The sequence below is a fragment of the Nomascus leucogenys genome, chromosome 3, assembly GCF_006542625.1.
Source record: "Nomascus leucogenys isolate Asia chromosome 3, Asia_NLE_v1, whole genome shotgun sequence".
Taxonomy (NCBI): Eukaryota; Metazoa; Chordata; class Mammalia; order Primates; family Hylobatidae; genus Nomascus; species Nomascus leucogenys.
Genome location: NC_044383.1, coordinates 121,090,108 through 121,114,168, shown reverse-complemented (window position 1 = coordinate 121,114,168; position 24,061 = coordinate 121,090,108). Strand labels below are relative to the sequence as shown.

Here is a 24,061-nt window from a genome sequence, read left to right as displayed (position 1 = left end):
ATAACAGCCATTTATGTTTTAACATTCTAGAGGCTGGGAATTCCAAGATCAAGACACCAACAGATGTGGTGTCTGGTGAGGGCTCTCTGCTTTAAACATGACGTCTCTTGCTGTGTCCTTACATGGCAGAAGGGACAAACACCATGTTCACACGAGGCAGAAGAGCTGAAGGGACAAACTTGCTCCCTCAAGTGCTTTTATAAGGACATTAATCTCCTGCATAAGGATGGAGCCCTCATGGCCCAATCTTGTAATTAAAAGGTCTCAACTCTTAATACTGTTAAATTGGGAATTAAATTTCATCATGAATTTTGCAAGGACATAAATATTCAAATGATTGCACTCTGTCCAGAAAGGAAAGACTTCCTGGCTCCCTTGGCCAGGCCAGGCCCAATTAGAGGATAAATACATAACTCTGAGATAGATTCAAATACTGTTGAATTTTGATTTGTCTAATGTCTCTTCTGGTTCCTTGTTGGTCCTTTAACTTTTACTGAACTGCATAAGTGCTGCTGAAGGTAAGAATAAATGTGCTGAAGTTTGATTATTTGGCAATTCAAGTAGTTTAATTAGAGGAAGGGAATGTGCCAAGAATGAGGACACAAGAATCTGTGGGTTTTCTGGTATACTTCTCATAGTATATAAATAAATTGGAATTTGAGTGTTAAATATCAACCCCTTGAGTTTAGTTAAATGAGCCTATTCTCAGTATATTGACAAATTCAGATCCCAAAGCCTATAAGCCAGATATTGAACCATGGTAATTTCAGCAAAATACTGTTGATGCCCCAGAGAGCCTCCTGCGTGACAGCCTACTGACATTTTCATCTGAGGAGTTTTACCTTGGCTAGGCTTATTTCCTTAAACACCTTCTAAAATGTTGATTTACAAAAATTGAGTGTATTCTTAGTGATGAAGAAAACCCCAGGTTATCAAAAGCATAATACTCAAAAATTCTATATATTAAAATGAGTTTTTAGAAATACCTTAGTCATGGGACATATAAAAGACACTCTTCTAAATAACCTAATGAAGAAAATTTAAGATTATTTTCAAAAATGAAAATGAGACTACTTATTAAAGCTTCAGATAGCTTTATACTCACGATGGTTTTCTCTTTGTTTTGGCTACCAGGAAGCTGACAGCCAAATTTGAGGCCCCAAAGTGTACAGGATCTTAGGCATTTTGTAAACTACCTGTATACCTGGCTTTATCTTGTTTGCAAGCACTTATTTTTCATTCTTCCTAATATTTTCTCCCCCACAACCTATTATAATGTATGTATTTTTATTTCTGTAAGTCATCTCAAGTCATTTGTGGAATACAAAGTAATAGAAGTAAATCAGCAAAGTAAAAACTTTTTAAAATGTGTGTAATACATATACCTGTGTATTACATGTGTATACAACAAATATATTTTACATATATGCATGTGTATATGTGTATATATTTGTATGTAATGGAAAGAAATCAGTATATCCTTAAATATTTTTTACTATAAGCCTGTGGGAAAACTAACTAAATAAACATTTAACTAAAAAACCTAGAAAAGAAACAGAATGACTGTCCTTAGGAAATACACCTTTGAGTCCCTACCAGTATGAATAAATGATTGAATAAATAAAGGGAGGTTGAATAAATAAGAAAGGGGAAATGAAGAGACAAATCTCTTGTAAAAGCATTTCAAATAATTTATGTAGATACTTTGCCTTCATGGAGGTAGAACATAACACTCCCCTCCTCATGTGTGGGGCTGAGCATAGTGACTTCATTCCAAAGAGTATGGTATGGAAAAGGAGTGAAAAGAATTTTATAATGGAAAAACCTGACAAGTACTACTTCAGCCAGGTGATCAAGGTTAACATCAAGAGTGACGTCATGTTGATTATATATAATGATGTGGTGGTGGATATATATATTATATATATATATATATATATAAAATAATGTGGTGAAGATGGCACTTTTTCTCTTTGATCTTCCTCTTAAAAACTCACAACACCACTCTAATCATGAGAAAAACATCAGGCAAATTTTAACAGAGGAGCATCCTACAAAATTCTTGGCCAAGACTCATTAAAACTGTGAAGGTCATCAAACAAAAGAAAAATCTGAGAAACTGATTGCCATGAGGACCTAAGGAGACATAAGGAAATGTAATGTGGTGTCATGAGTGGGATCCTGTGCCAAAGACATTAGGTAAAAACTAAGGAAATATCAATAAATTACGGAGTTTAGTTAAGAATGTATCACTACTGGTTCCTTAATTGTGGCAAATGTACTGTTCTAGAATAAGATGTTCATATTGGGGGGAAACTGGCTGCAGTATTTCTATAAATATAAAACTGTTCTAAATAATAGTCTTTAAATTTTTGTTATATAGTATTTAATACAAGCAAAAGCACATTTGTATTTAATATGTAGATTAAAAAAAATCAAGAAAACCCCATAAACTGTTCCCTCTACTAATGATTAGAACATTAGCAATAAGTGCCATTGAAGCTATCCTAATCTATCATAGCCTTTCCCCAGCCCCGACTGGGGATTTTAACATTTCCCTTCTTTAAAAAAATTTTTTTTGTTAATTGTTTATGTGGTATGAGTAATATGTTCATGATATGAGTTAAGAGTCCACTTCCTCTTCTGTTATGAATATTTTGGAAAATATTTCAAATAAATGAAAAGTTCTGAGTCCAATAGAAACAACTTTTTTCCTAAACCATGTTGCCACATGATGTCCCATCACTACTGAATTGAATATCAGTTTCCTACAAAGTATTCTCCACAGGTCGGGTGCAGTGGCTCACACCTGTATTCCCAGCACTTTGGGAGTTCAAGACCAGGAGAATGCTTGAGTCCAGGAGTTAAGACCAGCCTGGGCAACATAGTGAGACCCCGTCGCTACAAAAAATAATTTAAAAAATAGCCAGTCATGGTAGTGCATGACTGTAATTCCAGCTACTTGGGAGGCTGAGGTGGGAGGATTGCCTGACACCAAGAGATGGAGGCTGTAGTGAGCCATGTTTGTGCCACTGCATTCCAGCCTGGGTGACAGAGTGAGTATCTATCTATCTATCTATCTATCTATCTATCTATCTATCTATCCATCTATCTTCTGCACAACCACAATAATCAAAATCAAGAAATTAATATGTATAGATCACAGCTATTCAACCAGCCTCTATTAACATTTCATCAATCGAAGCAAAAATGTCTCTAACCCCACTTTGTTCCTGCTATAGGGAGGACGAGGCTATTCTCTGACTCGTCTTGGAGCCCTGCTGTCTAGGGGTTGGGGAAATCCCACGCTCAGCCCCACTCCCACTACCCTAGTTCTTCAGTGGATGGAGAATTGTTGAGAACATTAACTTTTCTGGCTCAGCATCCAGCAGAGGGTCTCACTGTCACCCAGGCTGGAGTGCAGTGAGCAATGATTGTGCCACTGCACGATCACAGTTCACAGCAGCCTTGACCGCCCGGAGCTCAAGTGATCCACCTTAGCCTCCCAAGTAGCTGGGACTACAAGCATGCACCACCATACCCGGCTAATTTTTTTCTATTTTTTTTATAGAGATAGGGGTCTCACTTTGTTGCCCGGCTGGTCTCAAACTCCTGGGCTCAAGTGATCCTTCCACCTCAGGCTTCCCAAAGTTCTAGGATTACAGACGTGAGCCACCATGCCTGGCATTAAACAATCCATTTCAAGATACAGAGTCTTTTTCTGAAAGACTCCTGTTTGTGTTGCCCCTGAATCCCACATGCCATAGGGAAATTTTATCTCCACTTTGTTGTTCCTGGCACTTTAACAGAGTGTTAATGTAGATTTCTGGGTACCTATTCTGCCTAATGCTGATCCATGTTCAGCTATATACTGGGCAAGTCTTTGCATCTGTCCTTTGTTCTTGATCCCAGAATGAAAGTCTAGGCAACCAGGGCTTCCTCCCAGGGTAAACAAATAAGCAGTGAGATCCCTGGCCTCATTCCTGGTCAATTGTATACATGGCCCAAGAAGCCCATGTTATAAGCCCTGCACCTCTTCTATTCTAGATATGCCTGAAAACATCTTGTTAAATCTCTTGGATGATAAGAAGTGGTCCCTGGCCAAGTAAAACCCTTCCTGTGAAAATCAGTTCCTAAAAATCTTTCCCTTGGTCAAACTGGATCTGACCACAGAGTTAGGAAGCCTGGAGGATCTGCTGCTGCATGGGAGTTGAGAGTGAGGGAGTCTCATACCTTTGTACATTTTGAAAAGAAAAACAATGCCAGTTACACCCATTATAAGATATTGTGAGTCAGAATCATTTCTGTAGTCCACTTTGCTGAGCAATTTTTTCCACTTAGTATATTTGGTGTAAGGTATTATTTTCTCTGATTATCCTTGGCCATTTGGCCCAGAACAACTGCATCTTAATTGATCCTAATGTCTGATCCTCCGCAAGTGTCCAGTCACAAATATCAATCAAGGGACCGTGGAGTCAGATGGTAGCTGCTTCCACAGTTCGTGGCCTTTGTAATACCAATTCGATACCCCTTAACTGGGTTTAAGTTTTGTCATCTTAGCACTGTTTCCATACTGGAGGAGGTGTACGCCTTCGCCCTGGAGGCTCTTACCTTCCTCCACTGACCACAGCTTTAAGTCTTGCCTCTGAGCTGGGCACTGGACTTTCACCTCCTTGGTTAGGGAAGTAGGCTAGGATTGCATCATTAACATGGTATGTCGCACCCGTCAGGCCCCACGCCTTTGGCCATGCCCTTTTCTTGGAGGAAAAGAGCCATGTCTCCTCACAGAGGGCTCTATTCCTGTCTAGATATGGGATCAGTGCCCAGGGACTGGTATCTGCAAGATAGCATCCATGAGAAATTTTGAAATTTTAGCCAACTAAAGTTATATGCCTGCTAAGAAGGGTAGGCTTGTTTATGCTGTGATTGGTTAGAAATTGACCCCCAAAGTGGCATAGGAAAACACATGGTTATTTCATGCTAATTATCACCACATAATAAAACTGTACTCCATAGAGTGACTCAGCAGTCCAGGCTGACAGAGGTTCTCCATCCTGTACCTGCCACCTGGAACACACAGCCTTCTTGGTCTACATGGAAGTGGGAGAGACAGTGGACAGTTCCCAGCAGGCTTGGCTTTTACTCAAAGACCCCGACCAGAACTATCCAAACAGCCCCACCTCATTGCAAAGGGGCTGAGGAGTACTCAGGAGGAGAACTGTATGTTAGAGAACATTAGGGGTGGCCACCACAGGGGGCACCTAGCATTTTCTCCAAAATGGCTGAGTTTAATATAAGCATACGTGTTAAGGTCTTATCTGTTCACACTTGAAACAGAATCCCATATACATACTTCTTGAATTTCTCTCTTATACATTGTTCCTCTCCTCACCCAGTTTTTCTAGCCTTCAGCTCTATCTCTTGGGGGATCCTGCAACCATCCATCATCCCAAGACAGTGGTCCCATTCTGAGCGCTAACCTTGGGGAGCAAGGGCACGTCCCCAGATTCCTCAGAGTGGAGCACATGCAACCAAAGAAACCTCTGGTGTTTCATATTGATAACCTTGCACAGGATAATTCTGATGTGTGATTGTGCACAGTACCTCCTCCTAGGAGTGAGGCTAAGAAGACTGGGGTTTGAGGGGGTGGCAGATGGGCAAGAGAACAACATTCTGCCACATGTAAGTGAGGGTATTTATTCCTATAACAACAGCACTTTCATTTTCATTCATTCTGTGTAACATTTTCAGTAGGAGAGAAGGATTATAGAGGAGAGGACAGAGGCCAGAGAGCCAGAGAAGGTTCTTTTAAATTTTTGTTTATTATATTATTTTGTTTATATGATGTTATATTGGAGAAAGGAGTTCATTTAAAGGCTGAAAGTGCCAGGAGAGAGGAGAAGAATGAATAGATGATAATCCAGTGAGCAAGTTTCTTGTGGAGACAGAAGGAAAATGACGCCCCAGAACAGGTATTTATTTGGCCTGGAATTACCATCTTGTCTGTCTTTTAACTTCCTCTCCATGCTTCTGTATCCATCCTCCCCTATCCTTTGCCAAATGAATGAACTCTGATGGCTTCATTTCACTCATAGGGAACTCTCCGTTCCCCATCCTGTGTTTCTCCTGAGTCTAGCGTACCCCTCCCAGCTGCGTCATGCTACCGTGCTGTGATTTTTGTTTACCACTGTGGGTAGTTCAGAACTCCAGTACACCTGGGGCACCCTAAATCAGGATTGCCTCTCCCCTTTTAAAGAGAGTAACTTTTGCTCTATTAGATAAAAACACCCTATTCTCTTTTGTAATATTCTAGAGCAACTAGTTCTCTTAGAATATTAGTATACTTAATACCTCCAATTTATAATTTTTTCTCAGTTGCACTCAAGGTCTTGAGTCCCCTGTCCTCACCGTGCAGGACCTGGCAGTGAATCCACCCCTTGGGATGTGGTGGGGGGTAGATTCTGTTACCGCAAATGGGAGTATGCTTCACCCATGGGTCAGAGTGGTGTTACAGGTATGTGGTAAGAACAGATCTGCATTCAGCAGGACACACTGGCAAGCAGATGGAGCCAGCCAGAAGAATTCAGGAGCAGGTGATACCCACACATCCAGTGAAGCAGGTAGAACTACCTGGAAGTAGGTTCTCAGCCACTAGGCCCAGATACAGGATTTTGTGTCTCTTCAAGGGAAACCAACAGGAGAAACATTGGTGCCAAGCTTAGAGAAAAGGCCTTGAGGGCATGTCAGAGCTCCGGTATCAGGACTGGGGTCAACAGACATGGCCAAACTCTGAGTGAGGCCCATGCTCTGTCCTCCAGGGTGAAAGTCTCTCCCAGCTCAGCTGAGCTCTGGTTGCAGAGTCATCTCTGTGGTTGACCTGCAGGTGGGGATCAAATGGTTGCTTTGTGGACAGAAAAGGGCGACAGGACAGAGCGGGAAGGGAGGGAAGGCCCAGTACATTGTGAAAAACCAGCGAGGCTGGACGCGGTGGCTCATGCCTGTAATCCCAGCACTTTGGGAGGCCAAGGAGGGCGGATCACTTGAGGTCAGGAGTTTGAGACCAGCCTGACTAACATGGTGAAACCCCATCTCTACTAAAAATACAAAATTAGCCGGGCGTGGTGGCATGTGCCTGTAATCCCAGCTACTCGGGAAGCTGAGGCAGGAGAATCACTTGAACCCAGGAAGCAGAGGTTGCTGTGAGCTGAGATCGTGCCATTGCACTCCAGCCTGGGCAACAAGAGCAAAACTCTGTCTCAAAAAAAAAAAAAGAAAAGAAAAACCAGCGAAGGCTCAGCTTGAGTAGCCAATGGCACAAGGAAGCCACTGTAACTGACAGACATGCCTACTCTGCCACTGGGCCTGATCTTGTGTGGGGAGTTCTGATCAGCACCAGGCACTCTTTAGAAGCACTGTGTCCAGTTTCTGTCCTCTTCTGCTGTCACGTGGCAGAAAATTCCTCTCTCATGCCATCTGGGAAAAGTCCTTTCAAAAAGATCTCCCTTCCATAGTCCTCCCATTAGAATCCTTTGCATTCTGTACAGAAAGACAAACACTCTGATGAGTCCATCAACATTAGGCAGAGTTGTTGGAGACCCAGGGAGATGGGCTACAGAAGTCTTTATGCACATACCGGATGGTACTCACTGTCTGTCAGCACCAAGCTCACTTCTTGGTACTTTGCTCTGTGGTGCCAGGACTGGGACCTGCATATTTCTCACATTCTGTCTCCAGCTGACCTTCTGACCCTGGGCAGCACCAGAAAGAGGCTGAGACTACCTTATGTCTCCAGTCCCTGTCAGCGACTCTCCAGCGACAGGCAACGGCACCAGCTCCAGACTCCAGCTGCTCTGGGCCTCCCAGCATCAGCCACACCATGCCCTTCAGAAGTCCCAGCACCGGCCAGGCACGGTGGCTCAGACCTGTAATCCTAGCACTTTGGGAGTCCGAGGTGGGTGGATTGCCCGAGCTCAGGAGTTCGAGACCAGCCTGGGCAACATGGTGAAATCCCATCTGTACTAAAATACAAACAATTAGCTGGGCATGGCAGTGTGCGCCTGTAATCCCAGCTACTCGGGAGGCTGAGACAGGAGAGTCGCTTGAACCTGGGAGGCGGAGGTTGTAGTGAGCTGAGATGGAGCCACTGCACTCCAGCCTGGGCGACAGAGCGAGACTCTATCTCAAAAAAAAAAAAGTCCCAGCACCAGCTGGGGCAGAGGGAGGGGGCTCCCCTGAAAGTTTCTAGTTTCTCGTAGCCCACCTCTTCCTTTTTGTCCTGCAGTTTAAAGAATGGCAGCTGCTTTTTGTGGTTGCTAATCTCTGGGTTATCTCAGCAGCCCTTACATGCTGTTTCAGCTTTATCTGGGTAAACATTTCCTGGTATTAAACCTTGACAAACCTGCCATGCTTTCTGTTTTCTGAATGGACGCTGACTGTGTATGTGATTGTATTTATTTACCCATATATGTATTTAATAGTTATGCCTTGCTTCATGTTGGGAATACATTCTGAGAAATGTGACATTAATTGATTTTATGGTTGTGCAAAAATTTTAGTGTGTACTTACACCAAGATGGTGCAGCCTACTACACACCTAGGCTAGATGGGATAGCCTGTTGCTTCTAGGCTACAAACCTGCACAGCACGTTACTGTCCTGAATACCATTGTAACACAATGGTAAGTATTTGTGTATCTAAACAGAAAAATACATAAAAAATTATAAAAGATAAAAAATGGCACACCTATATAGGGCACTTATCCATGGAATTTGTTCTGGGTGAGTCAGTGTGTGAATGGTGAGTGAATGTGAAGGCCTAGGACAGTACTGGACACTATACTGTACACTTAGGCTGCACTAAAGTTATGAGCAAATACTTTTCTTCGATAATAAATTAACCTTAGCTCACTGTAACTTTCCTACTATATGAACTTTTCTACTATATGAACTTTTCTATTTGTAAAATACTTTTTGACTTTTTGTAATTTTGTAATAACAGCTTAAAACACATACATTGTACAGCTGTACAAATATATTTTCTATATATCCCTTTTTCCATAAGCTTTTTTCTGTTTTTACATTTTTTACTTTAAATTTTTTTACTTTTCAATTTTTTTGTTAAAAATGAAGACACAAACACTCACATTATCCTAGGTCTACACAGGGTCCGGATAATCAATACTTTCCACCTCCGCATCTTGTCCCACTGGAACGTCTTCAGGGGCAGTCACATGCATGAAGCTGCCATCTCCTCAGATAGCAATACATTCTTCTGGAAAATCTCCTAAAGCACCTGTCTGAGGTTTTTTTACAGTTAACTTTTTTTTTAATAAGTGGAAAGAGTATACCCTAAAATAATGATAAAAGTACAGATAGTAAATACATAAACCACTAACAGTCATTTATTATCACTATCAAGTATTAGGTACTGTACATAACTGTATGTGCTAGACTTTTATACAAGTGGCAGTGCAGTGGTTTGTTTGCATCAGCATCACCACAAACGTGAGTATTGCCTCTCACTATGACATTACGATGGCTATGATGTCACTAGGCAATAGGAACTTTTTAGCTCCATTATAATTTTATGGGACCTTCGTTGTATATGGAGTCTGTCATTCACTGAAATGTTGTTATGTGGTGATAACTGTATTTATATATATGTGACCAGTGTTTAAAAAAATCAGAAGAGATTTTCAACAAAAGCGTAGTAATATGACCGAAAATCATTAACACAAAATAAAAGGAAAAAAAAGTTTGTGACCAGCCTGGGCAATGTAGGCAAGACCCTGTTTCTACAAAATAGCAATAATAGTAACAATAATAAATTAGCCAGACATGGTGTGGCATGCCTGTAGTCCTAATTACTCAGGAGCCTGAGGCAGGAGGATTATTTGAGCCCAGGAGTTCAAGGCTGCAGTAAGCTATGATCACACCACTGCACTGCAGCCTGAGTAACAGGGAAACTTGTATCCAAAAATAAAAATAAAAAAAAAGGATTCAAAAATATTTTTTGTATATGGTGCAAGGAATAAATAAAAGTTCATTTAAAAACAAAAAAGTAACATAGAAAAGGAATGTTAAAAATTTTAAGCTGAGAAAAAATGTACATCTTTAAACATCTTTATACTGCTTTCCTACTTTTTACTGGGTGAGGAGATTGAGCTCTTACTAAGAATGTGGTTATGGCTGGGCACAGTGGCTTATGCCTACAATCTCAGCATTTTGGGAAGCTGAGGCAAGAGGATCACTGGAGCCCAGGAGTTCAAGATCAGCCTGGCCAACATAGCGAGACCTCGTCTCTACAAAAAATACAAAAATTAGCCAGGCGTGGTGGCACGCACCTGTAGTCCCAGTGACTTGGAAGGCTGAGGCAGGAGAATCACTTGAACCCAGGAGTTCAAGGCTGCAGCGAGCTAAGGTCACACCACAGCACCCCAGCCTGGGCGACAAAGTGAGACTCTGTCAAAAAAAGAAAAGAAAAAAAAAAGAATGTAGTTAAAGATACTGAGTTATATTTCCAAAGCTTCTGCAGAACTTTTGAGCTGCAAAAAAAAAAAAAAAAAAAAAAAAAAAAAAGACCAAGAAGTTGGTCCTTTGTTTAGCAGAGTGTCATAGATAGTCTTCAGATAGGCTGAGAGGGGCCTGGAGCTTAGTTCCACAGGGAATGGGTTGCCTGTTGCTTTGCATCAGAGATTAGCAAGAATTTTGGAGAATATCTAGGGACCAATAATGATGGAAGCAGAGAGGGCCTAAGGAGGTGCACGGCCAGCAAGTGCCCTCATGTGATCAATGAATTTTAGAATATTGGTACCTAATGTTCAACTGAATTATAACTATAAATCATAATTATAAAAGTAATATGGGCTTGCCATAAAATATCCAAGCAGTTAAAAAGTATTTAGAGTAAAAATGGCTTCCCATCAACCATGTAAATAGCCAAAGAAACTATACTGTATATATTATTCACTAGTTTTCTTTTTTCACTTAACAATACATCCTTCTAATGTCTAAGTAGTATTCCCTGTTATGAATATAACTATTATACTCTAATATTCTCCAATTGATGGACATTTAGGTTGTTTTGATTTTTAAGTTATGATAAAAAACGATGTCCTGTGACTTATGTACTTGTTCATGAGCACGTAATTGTGTAGGAGAGATTCCTAGAAGAGAAATTGACCAGACCCTGACAAATTGCCCCAAGCAATGTTCTGCGAACCCTCCCACCTATGGACTAGGGATGATTCTCCACATCCTCACAGGGTGGATGTTCTCAATCTTTAAAAATGCTCTCCAGTATGATTGGCAAATCAGGCCACCTCTGTATTTCACATTGCTTGCTTAATAACAAGGCTGAGCATTGTGAATATATTCATTAGCCAATTGTGTTCCTTTTCCTATGGATCGCTTTTTTGTATCTTTGCTTATCTTTTCTGTTGGGGTGCTCATTTCTCTTACCAATTTGTAGAAATTCTCAGCCACGTCAGGGATCTGAACCCCTTGCTATATGTGTCACACATGTTTTTGGCTTGTCTTTATCTCCATGGCACATCTAGGAAGATGTGAGCAGCCACTGTGGCCCCGGTTTTGGCATGGAGAGACAGCTCTTCCGAGAGAGGGCAGCCAAGGTAAAGAAACACAGATGAGCCATGGAAAGACGGCATCTGTCTTCAGTTACCTCTGCAGGGTGAGCAGTGATGCGTTGAGGGAAAAGTGTATGATTTGGAGATTAAAGGGCTACAGTTCATCCCCTGCTAACTATGTGACCGTGGAAAAATGGTCTAATCTCTCCAAGGCTCAGTTTCTTCTATAAAAGAGAGGAAGTAATGGTTACTTCATATAGGATTGTCGTGTGGAATAAATGAGTAAATTCATGTAAAGGACTTGCTTCGGGGCCTGGCATCCAATCAGTGTTTGAGCAGTGAACAGTTTACAGTGTGAACCCAATAAAATCACATGCACAGATGCCTTTTGACGATTTTAAAGGGCTATGAACACATAAGTAACTAGCTGTTACTTTTACACACAATTATCCATGTCAGGTAATGTACTAGAAGTCTGTGAAACATTCAGCCACTCTCTTAGTTCTGAGTTTGGAGACAGGAATGCTCTCTGAGAGCGTCAGGTGCCCTCCCACACTCACTGATTGGTAAAGGGGAAGATGGGGGCTGGGAAGGGGGAGGCTCACTCAGGAGTCCAGACAGTGGTGGGGACAACCTGAGTGCTCAGTCGTAAAGAGGAAAGGCAGAATTTTTCCTTGCTATGGCTGGAACAAAGGCACTTTTGATGCTGGAAAACTTCATAGATGGAAAATTTTTACCTTGTAGCTCATATATAGATTCTTACGACCCATCAACGGGGGAAGTGTATTGCAAAGTGCCAAATAGTGGAAAAGATGAGGTGAGTATATGCACTTAAAGAAGACTGAAGTGTGTTTAATATGTTGGCCAATTATGGGTAACAATTTTCTAAAAGCAGAGGGAGTTGGGGGAAGATGTAGGATTGTTAAAGATGATAGAAGGAAGATTCTAGTTCTAAGAAGATGTACCTTGTAACTGGACTGTATGATACATAGAACAAATCTCTTACTATATGCGGAAAGTAAGTCATTTTTCTAGCCAAGCTAACACAGCCCTGTGTGCAGTTTTTTTTTGTAATTCTCAAACATTTCCTAATCAGTATCTAGTACAAAGTATTATTTGTAAGAGCTATCACTTTGTTAAATATTCCCTTTTCTCCACCAAGCACTGCTTAAATTTACCAGTATATCCATGGAATTAAAAAAAAAGTATAGCTCTACTAAAACAAACAAACAAGCAAAAAACTGTGTGGGCTTCTCATAATTTGTCATGTCTTCAAAATACCTAGTAAAATAAAATCAATCATTTGAATGGTGAAACTCAAAATCAAATCCCCATATATTTTTGAAGTTAGATTTAACAGCATCTTTTTTCTTATCCAAAGTGTTTAATGACATATGCATTACATTTTTTTAGTGATGTAGAATTAATTTTACTTGGAGAATTTTGTAAAATATTTGAGATATATTTGATTAGCTATCAATTATTGCACTGAGAATGTAAATATATCTGAAGTGGTAAATGTAGCTGATGTATATATAGTCATCTAATACCTTATGGATTATAATTCTTTTTAAGGCACAAAGAACTAGATTATTTAAAATATAATTATAGCCTTCATATAAAAATATATATTCTATGCAAAGTTTTTTTTTAAGAACATTGCTTTTTTTTCTTTTTTGTTAATACTTCAAATCTGTCTTGCATTTAAAATAAACCTTTAGACTTAGGGATTAATGTTTGCAAATGTTGGTTAATGCATTGGTTAAATTATAATCTGCAATTTTGTTTGCTTCAAATGACCTAACACAGCTCTGGGAAATCCAGCTTTGTGTTTTCCTCTCTTCCTTGTTTGCCAAAGTGAAGTTAAAAATGACAAACATGCCAAATTCAGCAGAAATATTTCCTGCAGCTAATGGCTCATACCGTTTTAGAAAATAGAATGAGGTATGGATGCACTAGCTAGTAGAGTAATATGTTCAATTTCTCAGCAATCCAACTTCCAAATATCCTATCTGATCCCATAAGTCATAATTTTTTTCTGGCTTGAAAAATATGGCTACCATACAAACCGCATGTCCGATTTCCCAAAACATCACTCAGGAAAATGTTGCTGGTGCTGCTAACAGTGGCTCCCGTTTATTCAGCTTTTGCTTTGTGCTTTGCAGTCATTAAGCCCTTTTTTAACAAAAAAATTAAAAAATTGATACATAATAATTGTACATCTTTATGGGCATATGTCACATTTTGATACATGCATACAGTGTGTCATGATCAAATCAGGGTAATTAGGATCTCCATCACATTAAACATTTATCATTTCTTGGTGTTGGGAACATTCCAAATCTTTTCTTCTAACTATTGTGAAATATACAATAAATTATTGTTAACTATTGTCACTCTACTAGAACTTATTCCTTTTAACCATATTTTTGTATTAATTAGCCAACCTCGGCCGGGCGCAGTGGCTCACGCTTGTAATCCCAGCACTTTGGGAGGCTGAGGCGGGCGGATCACGAGGTCAGGAGATCGAGACCACGGTGAAACCCCGTCTCTACTAAAAAATACAAAAAATTAGCCGGGTGTGGTGGCGGGCGCCTGTAGTCCCAGCTACTCAGAGAGGCTGAGGCAGGAGAATGGTGTGAACCCGGGAGGCGGAGCTTGCAGTGAGCCGAGATTGCGCCACTGCACTCCAGCCTGGGCGACAGAGCGAGACTCTGTCTCAAAAAAAAAAAAAAAAAAAAAAATTAGCCAACCTCTATCCTCTCCTCTACCCTTCCCAGCCTCTGGTAACCATAATTCTACTCTCTACCTCCATGAGATCAGCTTTTTTAAGCTTCCATATATGAGTGAGAACACATAATATTTGTATTTTTGTGCCTGGCTTACTTCACTTAACATAATATCCTCCAGCTCAAATTGTGTTGCTGCAAATGACAGGATTTTATTCCTTTTTATGGCTGAATAATATTCCATTGTGTATATATACCATATTTTCTTTATCCATTCATCTGTTGATAGACATTAGGTTGAGTCCATATCTTGACTATTGTAAATAGTGCTGCAACAAATATGGGGGTACAGTTATCTCTTCAGTATACTGATTTCCCTTTCTTTGGATAATTTCCAGTAGTGGGATTGCTGGATCACATTGTTGTTCTATTTTTAGTTTTTTTTTTTGAGAAACCTTCATACATTTTCCATAATGGCTGCAGTAATTTACTTTCCCACCAACAGTGTATGTGTCTTGTCTTTTTTTCTGCAGCTTCACCAGCCCTTTTTATTTCTTGTTTTTTATAATGGCCATTTTAACTGGGATGAGGTGATAACTCTTTGTGGTTTTGACTTGCATTTCCCTAATAATTAGTGATGTTAAGCATTTTTTATATGCCTGTTGGCCATTTGTACATCTTCTTTTGTGGAATATCTATTTAGATCATTTGCCTATTTTTAAATTGGATTTTTTTTGGGGGGGCTATTGAGTCGTATATGAATATATACAAGCTCAAGCTCCTTATATATTCTGGTTATTAATCCCTTGTCAGATGGATAGTTTGCAAATATTTTCTCCCATTCTGTAGGTTGCCTCTGAACTCTGTTGATTGTTTCCTCTGTTGTGCAGCAGCTTTTTAGCTTGATGTTATTTTATTTATTTATTTATTTATTTTATTTTATTTTATTTTATTTTATTTTATTTTGTTGCCTGTGCTTTTGAGGTCGTATCCAAAAAAATCTTTGCCCAAATCAATGTCCTGAAGTATTTACCCTATGTTTTCTTATAGTAGTTTCACAGTTTTGGGTCTTACATCTATCTAAGTCTTTAATCTGTTTTGATTTGATTTGGTGAGAGATAGGGGTCTAGTTTCATTCTTCTGCATTTGGTTATCCAGTTTTCCCAGCACCATTTATTGGAGAGACTATCTTTCACCAATGCATATTTTTGGCAGCTTTGTAAAAAACGAGTTGGCTGTAAATGCATGGATTTATTTCTAGATTCTCTATTCTATTTCATTGGTCTATGTGTCTGTTTTTACACCAGTGCCATGCTATTTAGGTTACTATAGCTTTGTAGTATATTTTAAAGTCTGGTAGTGTACATTCAGTAAGCCCTTTAACATGGATTATCCAAAGAAGCAAATGGTAACAACCTAGAAGTCTCTATTATGATCCTTATTTTACAGAGGACAGTGCTAACACTCTCATCTCTGATGCTTAGATCCATGGGCATGTGCACATGTGTGCACACACACATGTACATAGCACATTTGCATTATAGCATTGCAGTTACAAGCACATACTAGAGTCAGACTGCCTGGTTCAAAGACAAGCTGCACCACTTGGTATCTATGGCCTTGGCTTAGAGCTGAACTTCTGCATGCCTCAGTCTCCTCATCTATAAAATGAGGATAATAATGATATCTACTTTATAGTGTCATTCTGAGGATTAAACAGACTAATATGTGTAAAGCCCTTAATGCTTGGCATATAGTAAATGCTTTCTATGTATTAGCTTGTGCTAATATTATTGTATGTAGTACATTAATATATATTCTATATTACATGGACATAAGATGTGCTGTAAGGCAACTTAGAGAATATGAGTGGACTTGAATTTTCTGAATAGCAAAAAGATCAGATTTTTACATTGACTGTAGGAATTCATGCTCCTCTTGCTGGCTGGCAGTGGGGCTTCCTTATGGCTGCAGCTAGTGGTGGAGGTCACCAAAGCCATCTCTTCCCCCATCCTGTCTGCAGGTCCACATTCGAGATTTAGTTTTTGAGGTGAAGCCACCATATTTCTAGAAATTTCTAATTAAGATGAGAATCATTTTATACCTTACTTCAGCTCAGCTAAAAGTGACCATATTAATTCGTTCTCACACTGCTATAAAGATGCTACCTGAGACTGGATAATTTATTAAGGAAAGAGGTTTAATTGACTCATAGCTCTGCATGGCTGGGGAGGCCTCAGGAAACTTACAATCATGGCCGAAGGGGAAGCAGGCATGTCTGGCGGCAGGCGATACAGCATGTGAAGCCCAAGAAAAACTACCATTTATAAAACCATTAGATCTCACGAGAATTCACTCACTATCATGAAAATAGCCCCCACAAACCAATCATTTTCCTCCCTCGACACATGGGGATTACAATTCAAGATGAGATTTGGGTTGAGACACAAAGCCTAGCCATATCAGTTACTTTGCATGAGGAACATGAAGGAGGGGTGTGGGTCAGGTTTGGCATGAGGGCTAGCACAGGCTCAGGCGGGTAGATTGCTTCAGGTCAAGTGCTCCAAGAAAGATGCTCACGGCTGCCAGAAGCCTATGGAAAAGGATTCTGAGTCTGAGCCAGGGCCCAGTGGTGCAAGATAGCTGTGATTATAATTTTTCATGCATGTGAGAAAGGAGAGGAGTGAGACACGGGTTAGGGATTTGTCATCTCTGGAGAAGGCACTACTTAGACATTGCCGGAGAGAAGAGACAGGCAGAAGAGGACTTGAAAATTATTTTGCCTACATCACATTTTGGCCATGAGTTGACCCTGCCCATACCTTCCCATATATACATTGTTTCCATTTGTATGTAACTCTAAAACCAGGTATCCAAGCCACAAATCTCTGCTTCCCCAATAAGGCCTCTTCCACTGGGCAGAATCAGGCAGCAGACAGAGCAACCTGTGGTCCTGGGAACCACCAAAATCTGGGTTTGAGTCCTGATTCTGCCACTTATTAGCTGTGTGACCTATGGCAAGTTACTTGAGTTTCTGTGTCTCAGTTTTCTCATCTGTAAAATGGGCGTAGCAATACTCATGTTATAGAATTTTAAAAGGACTTAAACAAAATAATTTGTGTATACTATTTAGCATATTCCCTTATATAAAAATTAGTCAATAAATTATGAATATAATTAGTCATTTCAAGTGAAAATGACAATCTGAGGATGTGATTTCATGCAAAATTTCAGACCTTATAAGATATATCAGAGCTGAGTTAGAAGCTTTAGAGATTCCACATATCTAGATTAATTTTATTCCTTTACACTATATATAATATATATATATATACTATATATATTATATATGTATAACATATACTTTTTTTGAGACAGGATCTCACTCTGTCACCTAGGCTGGAGTGCAGTGGCACAATTACAGCTCACTACAGCTTCTACCTCCTGGGCTCAAGTAATCCTCCCACCTCAGCCTCCTGAGTAGCTAGGACTACAGGCATGCACCACCATGCCCAACTAATTTTTTTAGAACAACTTTGTGTAGAGACAGGGTCTCACTGTGTTGACCAGGCTGGTCTCAAACTCCTGGGCTTAAGTAATCCTCCCAACCCAGCCTCCCAAAGTGCTAAGATTACAGGCATGAGCCACCACTCCTGGCCCACAATATTTTTAAAAATTCCCGTTTCTGAAGTGATTGAAAATGTACATCTTTTAAAATTCAGATAGCTTCTTTCTAATGATCTGATTACCACATTTGGGACGCACTGGTTGAAATGGAGCGTGTTTCTTTGTTTCTATGGTACCCCTCCTTTGCTGGTCATGTAAACACCTGTGTCATCTACTTTGTGAGTGGCTCAGCACTGGGACATGTTGAATATTCAAAATTAGGGTGGGCCAGGCGCAGTGGGTCACACCTGTAATCCCAACACTTTTGGAGGCCGAGGCGAGTGGTTCGCTTGCATTCAGGAGCTCGAGACCGGCCTGGTCAGCATGGTGAAACCCCCTTTCTACTAAAAATACAAAAATTAGCTGGGCATGGTGGCACATGCCTGTAATCCCAGCTGCTCGGGAGGCTGAGGTGGGAGAATCACTCGAACCCCGGAGGCAGACTTTGCAGTGAGCCAAAATTGCGCCACTGCCCTCCAGGCTGGGCTACAGAGTGAGAATCCATCTAAAAAACAAAACAAAACAAAAATTAGGTGTGTGGAGACCTGAGGATCCTTGTTTCATCCATCCCGTAAGGAGTAACAGCTTTAAGGTGACCCTTTCTCCCATTTGCTCCTCAAAGATCGAAGCTGCGGTCAAGGCCGCCAGAGAAGCCTTTCCTGGCTGGTCATCCCGCAGCCCCCAGGAGCGCTCGCGGGTCCTGAACCAGGTGGCGGATTTGCTGGAGCAGTCCCTGGAGGAGTTTGCCCAGGCTGAGTCTAAAGACCAAGGTGAGAGTTGCCTCTTAACTGTAACATGGGACTCAGGGCATCTCTGATTATTCATGTTACCCCTCCTGGGGCCATTGGGCCAGCCCATGTGCCTGCTCCTCTGGCAATAGTAGAAGTGGAGAGCAAACCCTCCCCTGCTCCAGGCCTGGGAAGGCCAGGACTTGTGGCTGGCCCGCCCCTGTCTCATTCAGATGTCCAGAGAAAGTCACATGGCTGGCTCCAAAAGCTGAGGGGCAAAGAAATATACTCTGTCCATTGGATGAAAGGAAGTGCAAATATACACAGCAAAGGGCATGGATATAGGGAGAGATGAAGAACTAGGGCTGATCATGCAGTCTCCTACTCATTCTAAGCATAGAATTTCAAAGCAAAGATAATTTGAAAAGCAGTTACGCAGTCAGATTATTTAGGATGTTTTCTGATATGTCAGTCACCATTCCACTCCCGACACTTCTCATTTTTTTTCCCACTCTTTCCGAGAGGTCAGGGTAATGGAGTAAATATCTGTAAATTTTTGCAAGAATATCTGTTAGGATAAGCCAAGAGTTTTAAAAATTACATGTGTGCCATAAACTAACCAAAAATTGGAAAGCAGCCTGAGTCCAAGCCCTTAAAAAGAAAATAGTTCTCTGCTGGTGTTCCTGGCCAGTCTCCCTGCATCACTAAAGAGAACTCAGTAGCAGTCCAGGTAAGCTTCTCTTTCTCTTTCTGTTCCATCCAGGAGCTAGGACGTGCAGGGCATGTGATGGGCAAGCAGGTGCCACACAGCATCCTGTGCCAGGGCGTTCCCAGCCGCTCTTCTGATGACTCTACCATGTGTTGGGAGGTCATGAAATGCACATTACATGTGTATAAAAGTGTTTTGTTTTGTGCTGTGCAAATACAACTGTCCTAACACCCATATTTCAGTGCCTTTGTCACAGGTACAAAGCCTGGTGATTTTGAATTGCAAGAGTTTGTGTGGGTGAAGTGGTAGCACCTGGCAAATTGATGATGAGAATGATGTGTTCAGTCCTCAGAACAAAGATTATTGACTCAATTTTAACCCCCCACCTCAGTTTCCAACCTTATACCTAAATATTGTATGGTTTATCAAACCATGATCAAGTCTTTGTGAGGTCAAGGAATGCCTGCCCCAGGCTAGAAGGAATCCAGGCCGTTTCAGTGTGAGTTGGGACACGTGGGCAGTGGAAGCTGACGGATAGAGCGTCCCCATTAGCTGATAGTGCTTTATGTTGTTTGCTTCTTACAGGGAAAACCTTAGCACTGGCAAGAACCATGGACATTCCCCGGTCTGTGCAGAACTTCAGGTTCTTCGCTTCCTCCATCCTGCACCACACATCAGAGTGCACGCAGATGGACCACCTGGGCTGCATGCACTACACGGTGCGGGCCCCGGTGGGAGTCGGTAAGTGCTGTTCAGTGAGAGCCCACCTCCCGGTTATGCTTGCAGATGCTCACAACATTCTATGGCATTGTCCTCAAGGAACAGGTTAAAGAAAAGGAAGAGCTGATATTTTTCTTTTACCTAAAATCCATCGGCCTCAAAGATCTAATTCTAGTTCACTTTCTTTGTGTCAAATTCCCTGCTTTTCTTTTTAGACAGAGTCTTGCTCTGTCGCCCAGGCTGGAGTGCAGTGGCATGATCTCGGCTCACTACAACCTCTGCTTCCCAGATTCAAGTGATTCTCCAGTCTCAGCCTCCTGAGTATCTGGGACCACAGGTGCGAGCTACCACACCGGCTAATTTTTGTACTTTTAGTAGAAACAGGGTTTCACCCATGTTGGCCAGGCTGGTCTCAAACTCCTGACCTCAAGTTATCCTCCCACCTCGGCCTCCCCAAGTGCTGGGATTACAGGCGTGAGCCACCACGCCAGGCCTCATGTTCACGACTTATTCCTGGAACATTATCTTGGAAAATCATAGGGAAAAGAATGATGCTAAGAGTAAATATATAAATTCACATGCCAGGATTTTTTTTTTCTACTTATATTTAAAAAAGGAAAAATCAGGCTGGGCACAGTGGCTCACGCCTGTAATCCCAGCACTTTGAGAGGCGGAGGCGGGCGGATCATCTGAGGTCAGGAATTCGATCAACCTGGCCAACATGGTGAAACCCCATCTCTACTAAAAATACAAAAATTCGTCGGGCACGGTGGCTCATGCCTGTAATACCAGCACTTTGGGAGGCCAAGGTGGGTGGATCGCCTGAGGTCAGGAGTTCGAGACCAGCCTGGCCAACATGGTGAAACCCCGTCTCTACTAAAAATACAAAAAATTAGCTGGATGTGGTGGCAGGCACTTGTAATCCCAGCTACTTGGGACGCTGAGGCAGGGAGAATTGCTTGAACCCAGGAGGCTGAGGTTGCAGTGAGCTGAGATTGCGCCATTGCACTCCAGCGTGGACGACAGAGTGAGATTCGGTCTCAAAAAAAAAAAAAAAAAAAAATCAGCCAGGCGTGGTGGCATGCACCTGTAGTCCCAGCTACTTGGGAGGCTGAGGCAGGAGAATCGCTTGAACCCGGGAGTCGGAGGTTGCAGTGAGCTGAGATGGTGCCACTGCACTCCAGCCTGTGTGATAGAGCGAGAGACTGTCTCAAAAGAAAAAAAAAGGAAGAACTATTTATGTACATTAAATAGGGCATGTAGTATGGTGCCAGGTGTGTGATAAATAAGCCCCTACTGAGAATTATCTTATTTCATGCATTCCTTTGCCTCTTGACCTTTGGAAGAACGTATAAATAAATGTCTGCGATGACTAAAACTTTCCACTAGATGTCACTGTTTTCTCGGAGAAAAAAATCATCTTTTTAGCTTGTTATATTTTATGAATATAAGTTAAAAGGAAAACAATTGGGACATCTCATTGCTTTGGTTCCTTGAAACCTTCAGAAGCTATGTTTTCAAGGCATTGTGGAAAGCTCTACCTCCTCCTAAGAAGTGTGCTAATATATTTTGCTGCAAAAATATTTTTATCCCCTAAAGAATGGATTTTTCAATGGGAAATTTAATAATATAAAAGATGTATTTACTTTCATAGCACAGGCTTGAGGGAAGAGTATAAAATAAGGTGAATCAATTTCCTTTCAGAAGGTAGATTTTTATATTTGTGTGTTTTGTGGCTGGAAACCTGGATAGTTTCAGAATATTGCATGGAGACATATTCTAGCTGCTGGTTACGTTACTCATCCAGCAAATCTATCTGGTCAGGATACAAGTGACAATCTAGAGAGAATTTTTATTTAAAAATATTCTAAATAGCCAAAATGGATGTCACAGTCCATAACCAAAGGTTAACCCATAGGCCCCTATTTTATGAATAATTATATAAAGCTTGAGATTTTATGTCTCAGCCCACGACAGATTTGAAATAAAGGTAAAGAAACATGTTAGAAGAAATAACAGCCGGACAGTTAAAATAATGGGGAAGGAGACGTTTTTGAAAAAGTAAAGCTCAGTCTATAAATCTCAAAATGCATCACATTCTGGAACTGTTTAGTGACAGGTGACAACTGTTTTTTTATTTTTTATTTTTTGAAGTTCCAGGGTACATGTGCAGGATGTACAGGTTTGTTACATAGGTAAATGTGTGCCATGGTGGTTTGCTGCACCTATTAACCCATCACCTAGGTATTAAGCCCACCAAGCATTTGCTCTTTATCCTAATGCTCTTCCCCCCGACTCTCCCCTGACAGGCCCTGGTGTGTGTTGTTCCTTTCCCTGTGTCCATGTGTTCTCATTGTTCAGCTCCCACTTATAAGTGAGAACATGCAGGTGTTTGGTTTTCTGTTCCTGTGTTAGTTTGCTAAGGATAACGGCTTCTACCTTCATCCATGTGCCTGCAAAGGACATGATCTCGTTCCTTTTTATGGCTGCATAGTATTCCATGGTGTATATGTACCACATATTCTTTATCCAATCTATTATTGATGAGCATTTGAGTTGATTCCATGTCTTTGCTATTGCTATTGTGAATAGCAAAGTGCTGCGATGAACATACACATGCATGTATCTTTATAATAGAATGATTTAGATTCCTTTGTGTATATGATAGGTGACAACTCTTTAGCTCTGGAGTTTATATTGCTGTTGTTCATAATCATGAACCACCAAGAAATGGGTAAATCGTATTGACTTTACTCTGTTTTAAAAGGCACAGTTGCTTGGAATATATTTTAGAATTATTTCCCTGAAGGTGGCTACAAATAAGCAAAGCTTGGGAAGAAATTAGAAGAGTAAGCTAAGTTTCCTGCAGCATGAAGGAGTTTTACGTTAATAACCCCACTTGGCCAGTCCGCCTCAGAGGGGTATGCCGTCACAGGCAGTGCTTCTGCTCTCATCTCTTAGCTGGTCTAATCAGCCCCTGGAATTTGCCACTCTACTTGCTGACCTGGAAGATAGCTCCAGCGATGGCTGCAGGGAACACTGTGATAGCCAAGCCCAGTGAGCTGACTTCAGTGACTGCGTGGATGTTGTGCAAACTCCTGGATAAAGCAGGTAATTAGGTGTTGGGGTTGGGGGGCAGGCACAGAGTTGGAGCAAAGCTATAGTTTATAGAAATCTTCCACTCAGCAGCACAATCGATTCCAGTGACGTCGTGGGCTTTGTCTTTCTGGTCCTTGTCTGGGAAATCCCCTCCACCCACAGGGTTCCCTCACCCTGCTTCCTGTCTTCAACACCAGAATGGTGCTACTGCAGGCGAGTTCCACTCCCCAGGGTGGGCGACTGGCAGCACAATAGTGACACAGACTTAAACAGCCCCATCAAATCAAAGACACCTGCCTGCTCCAGAGAGTCAATTAAAATCTTAAGTTGGGGCCAGGCGTGGTGGTTCACGCCTGTAATCCCAGCACTTTGGGAGGCCGAGGTGGGTGGATCACGAGGTCAGGAGATCGAGACCATCCTGGCTAATACGGTGAAACCTGTCTTTACTAAAAATACAAAAAATTAGCCAGGCGTGGTGGCGGGTGCCTGTAGTCTCAGCTACTTGGGAGGCTGAGGCAGGAGAATGGCATGAACCCAGGAGGCGGAGCTTGCAGTTAGCTGAGATCGCACCACTGCACTCCAGCCTGGGCGACAGAGCGAGACTCTGTTTCAAAGAAATAAATAAAAAAATAAAATAATAATAATAATAAAATAAAATCCTAAGTTGAATCACAAGTTAATCTTGATGACAATAAGAATATTGCTAGGTACACCTATAGTTTGCTTGGCTATAGAATACCTAGTAGAAGTAGCCCGATTTCAAGAGATCTAAATATACATCCTTCAGTTTTCCTTGCCTTTGGGACTGCTACTGGAAAGCTAATAC

At 41.3% G+C, this 24,061-nt stretch overlaps 1 protein-coding gene across 8 annotated transcripts in view; it reads left to right on the top strand.

Moving 5' to 3' along the window:
- The window catches only part of ALDH8A1 (aldehyde dehydrogenase 8 family member A1), a 46,731-nt gene that overhangs the window by 1,990 nt on the left and 20,680 nt on the right, over positions 1-24,061 (top strand). For 3 of the 8 annotated variants that reach the window (XM_030809714.1, XM_030809712.1, XM_030809711.1), the window contains exons 1-5: positions 7,232-7,951; positions 11,558-11,688; positions 18,602-18,749; positions 20,002-20,157; positions 23,098-23,247. In XM_030809714.1, coding sequence (XP_030665574.1) covers positions 7,783-7,951; positions 11,558-11,688; positions 18,602-18,749; positions 20,002-20,157; positions 23,098-23,247 — 754 coding nt within the window. In that variant the 5' untranslated portion in view covers positions 7,232-7,782. Of the gene's footprint in view, positions 1-1,932; positions 2,200-7,231; positions 7,952-8,261; positions 8,678-10,488; positions 12,402-18,601; positions 18,750-20,001; positions 20,158-23,097; positions 23,248-24,061 lie in introns of those variants that run through there. The other 5 variants (XM_003255752.3, XM_003255751.3, XM_030809716.1 and 2 more) reach the window with 4 other exon arrangements.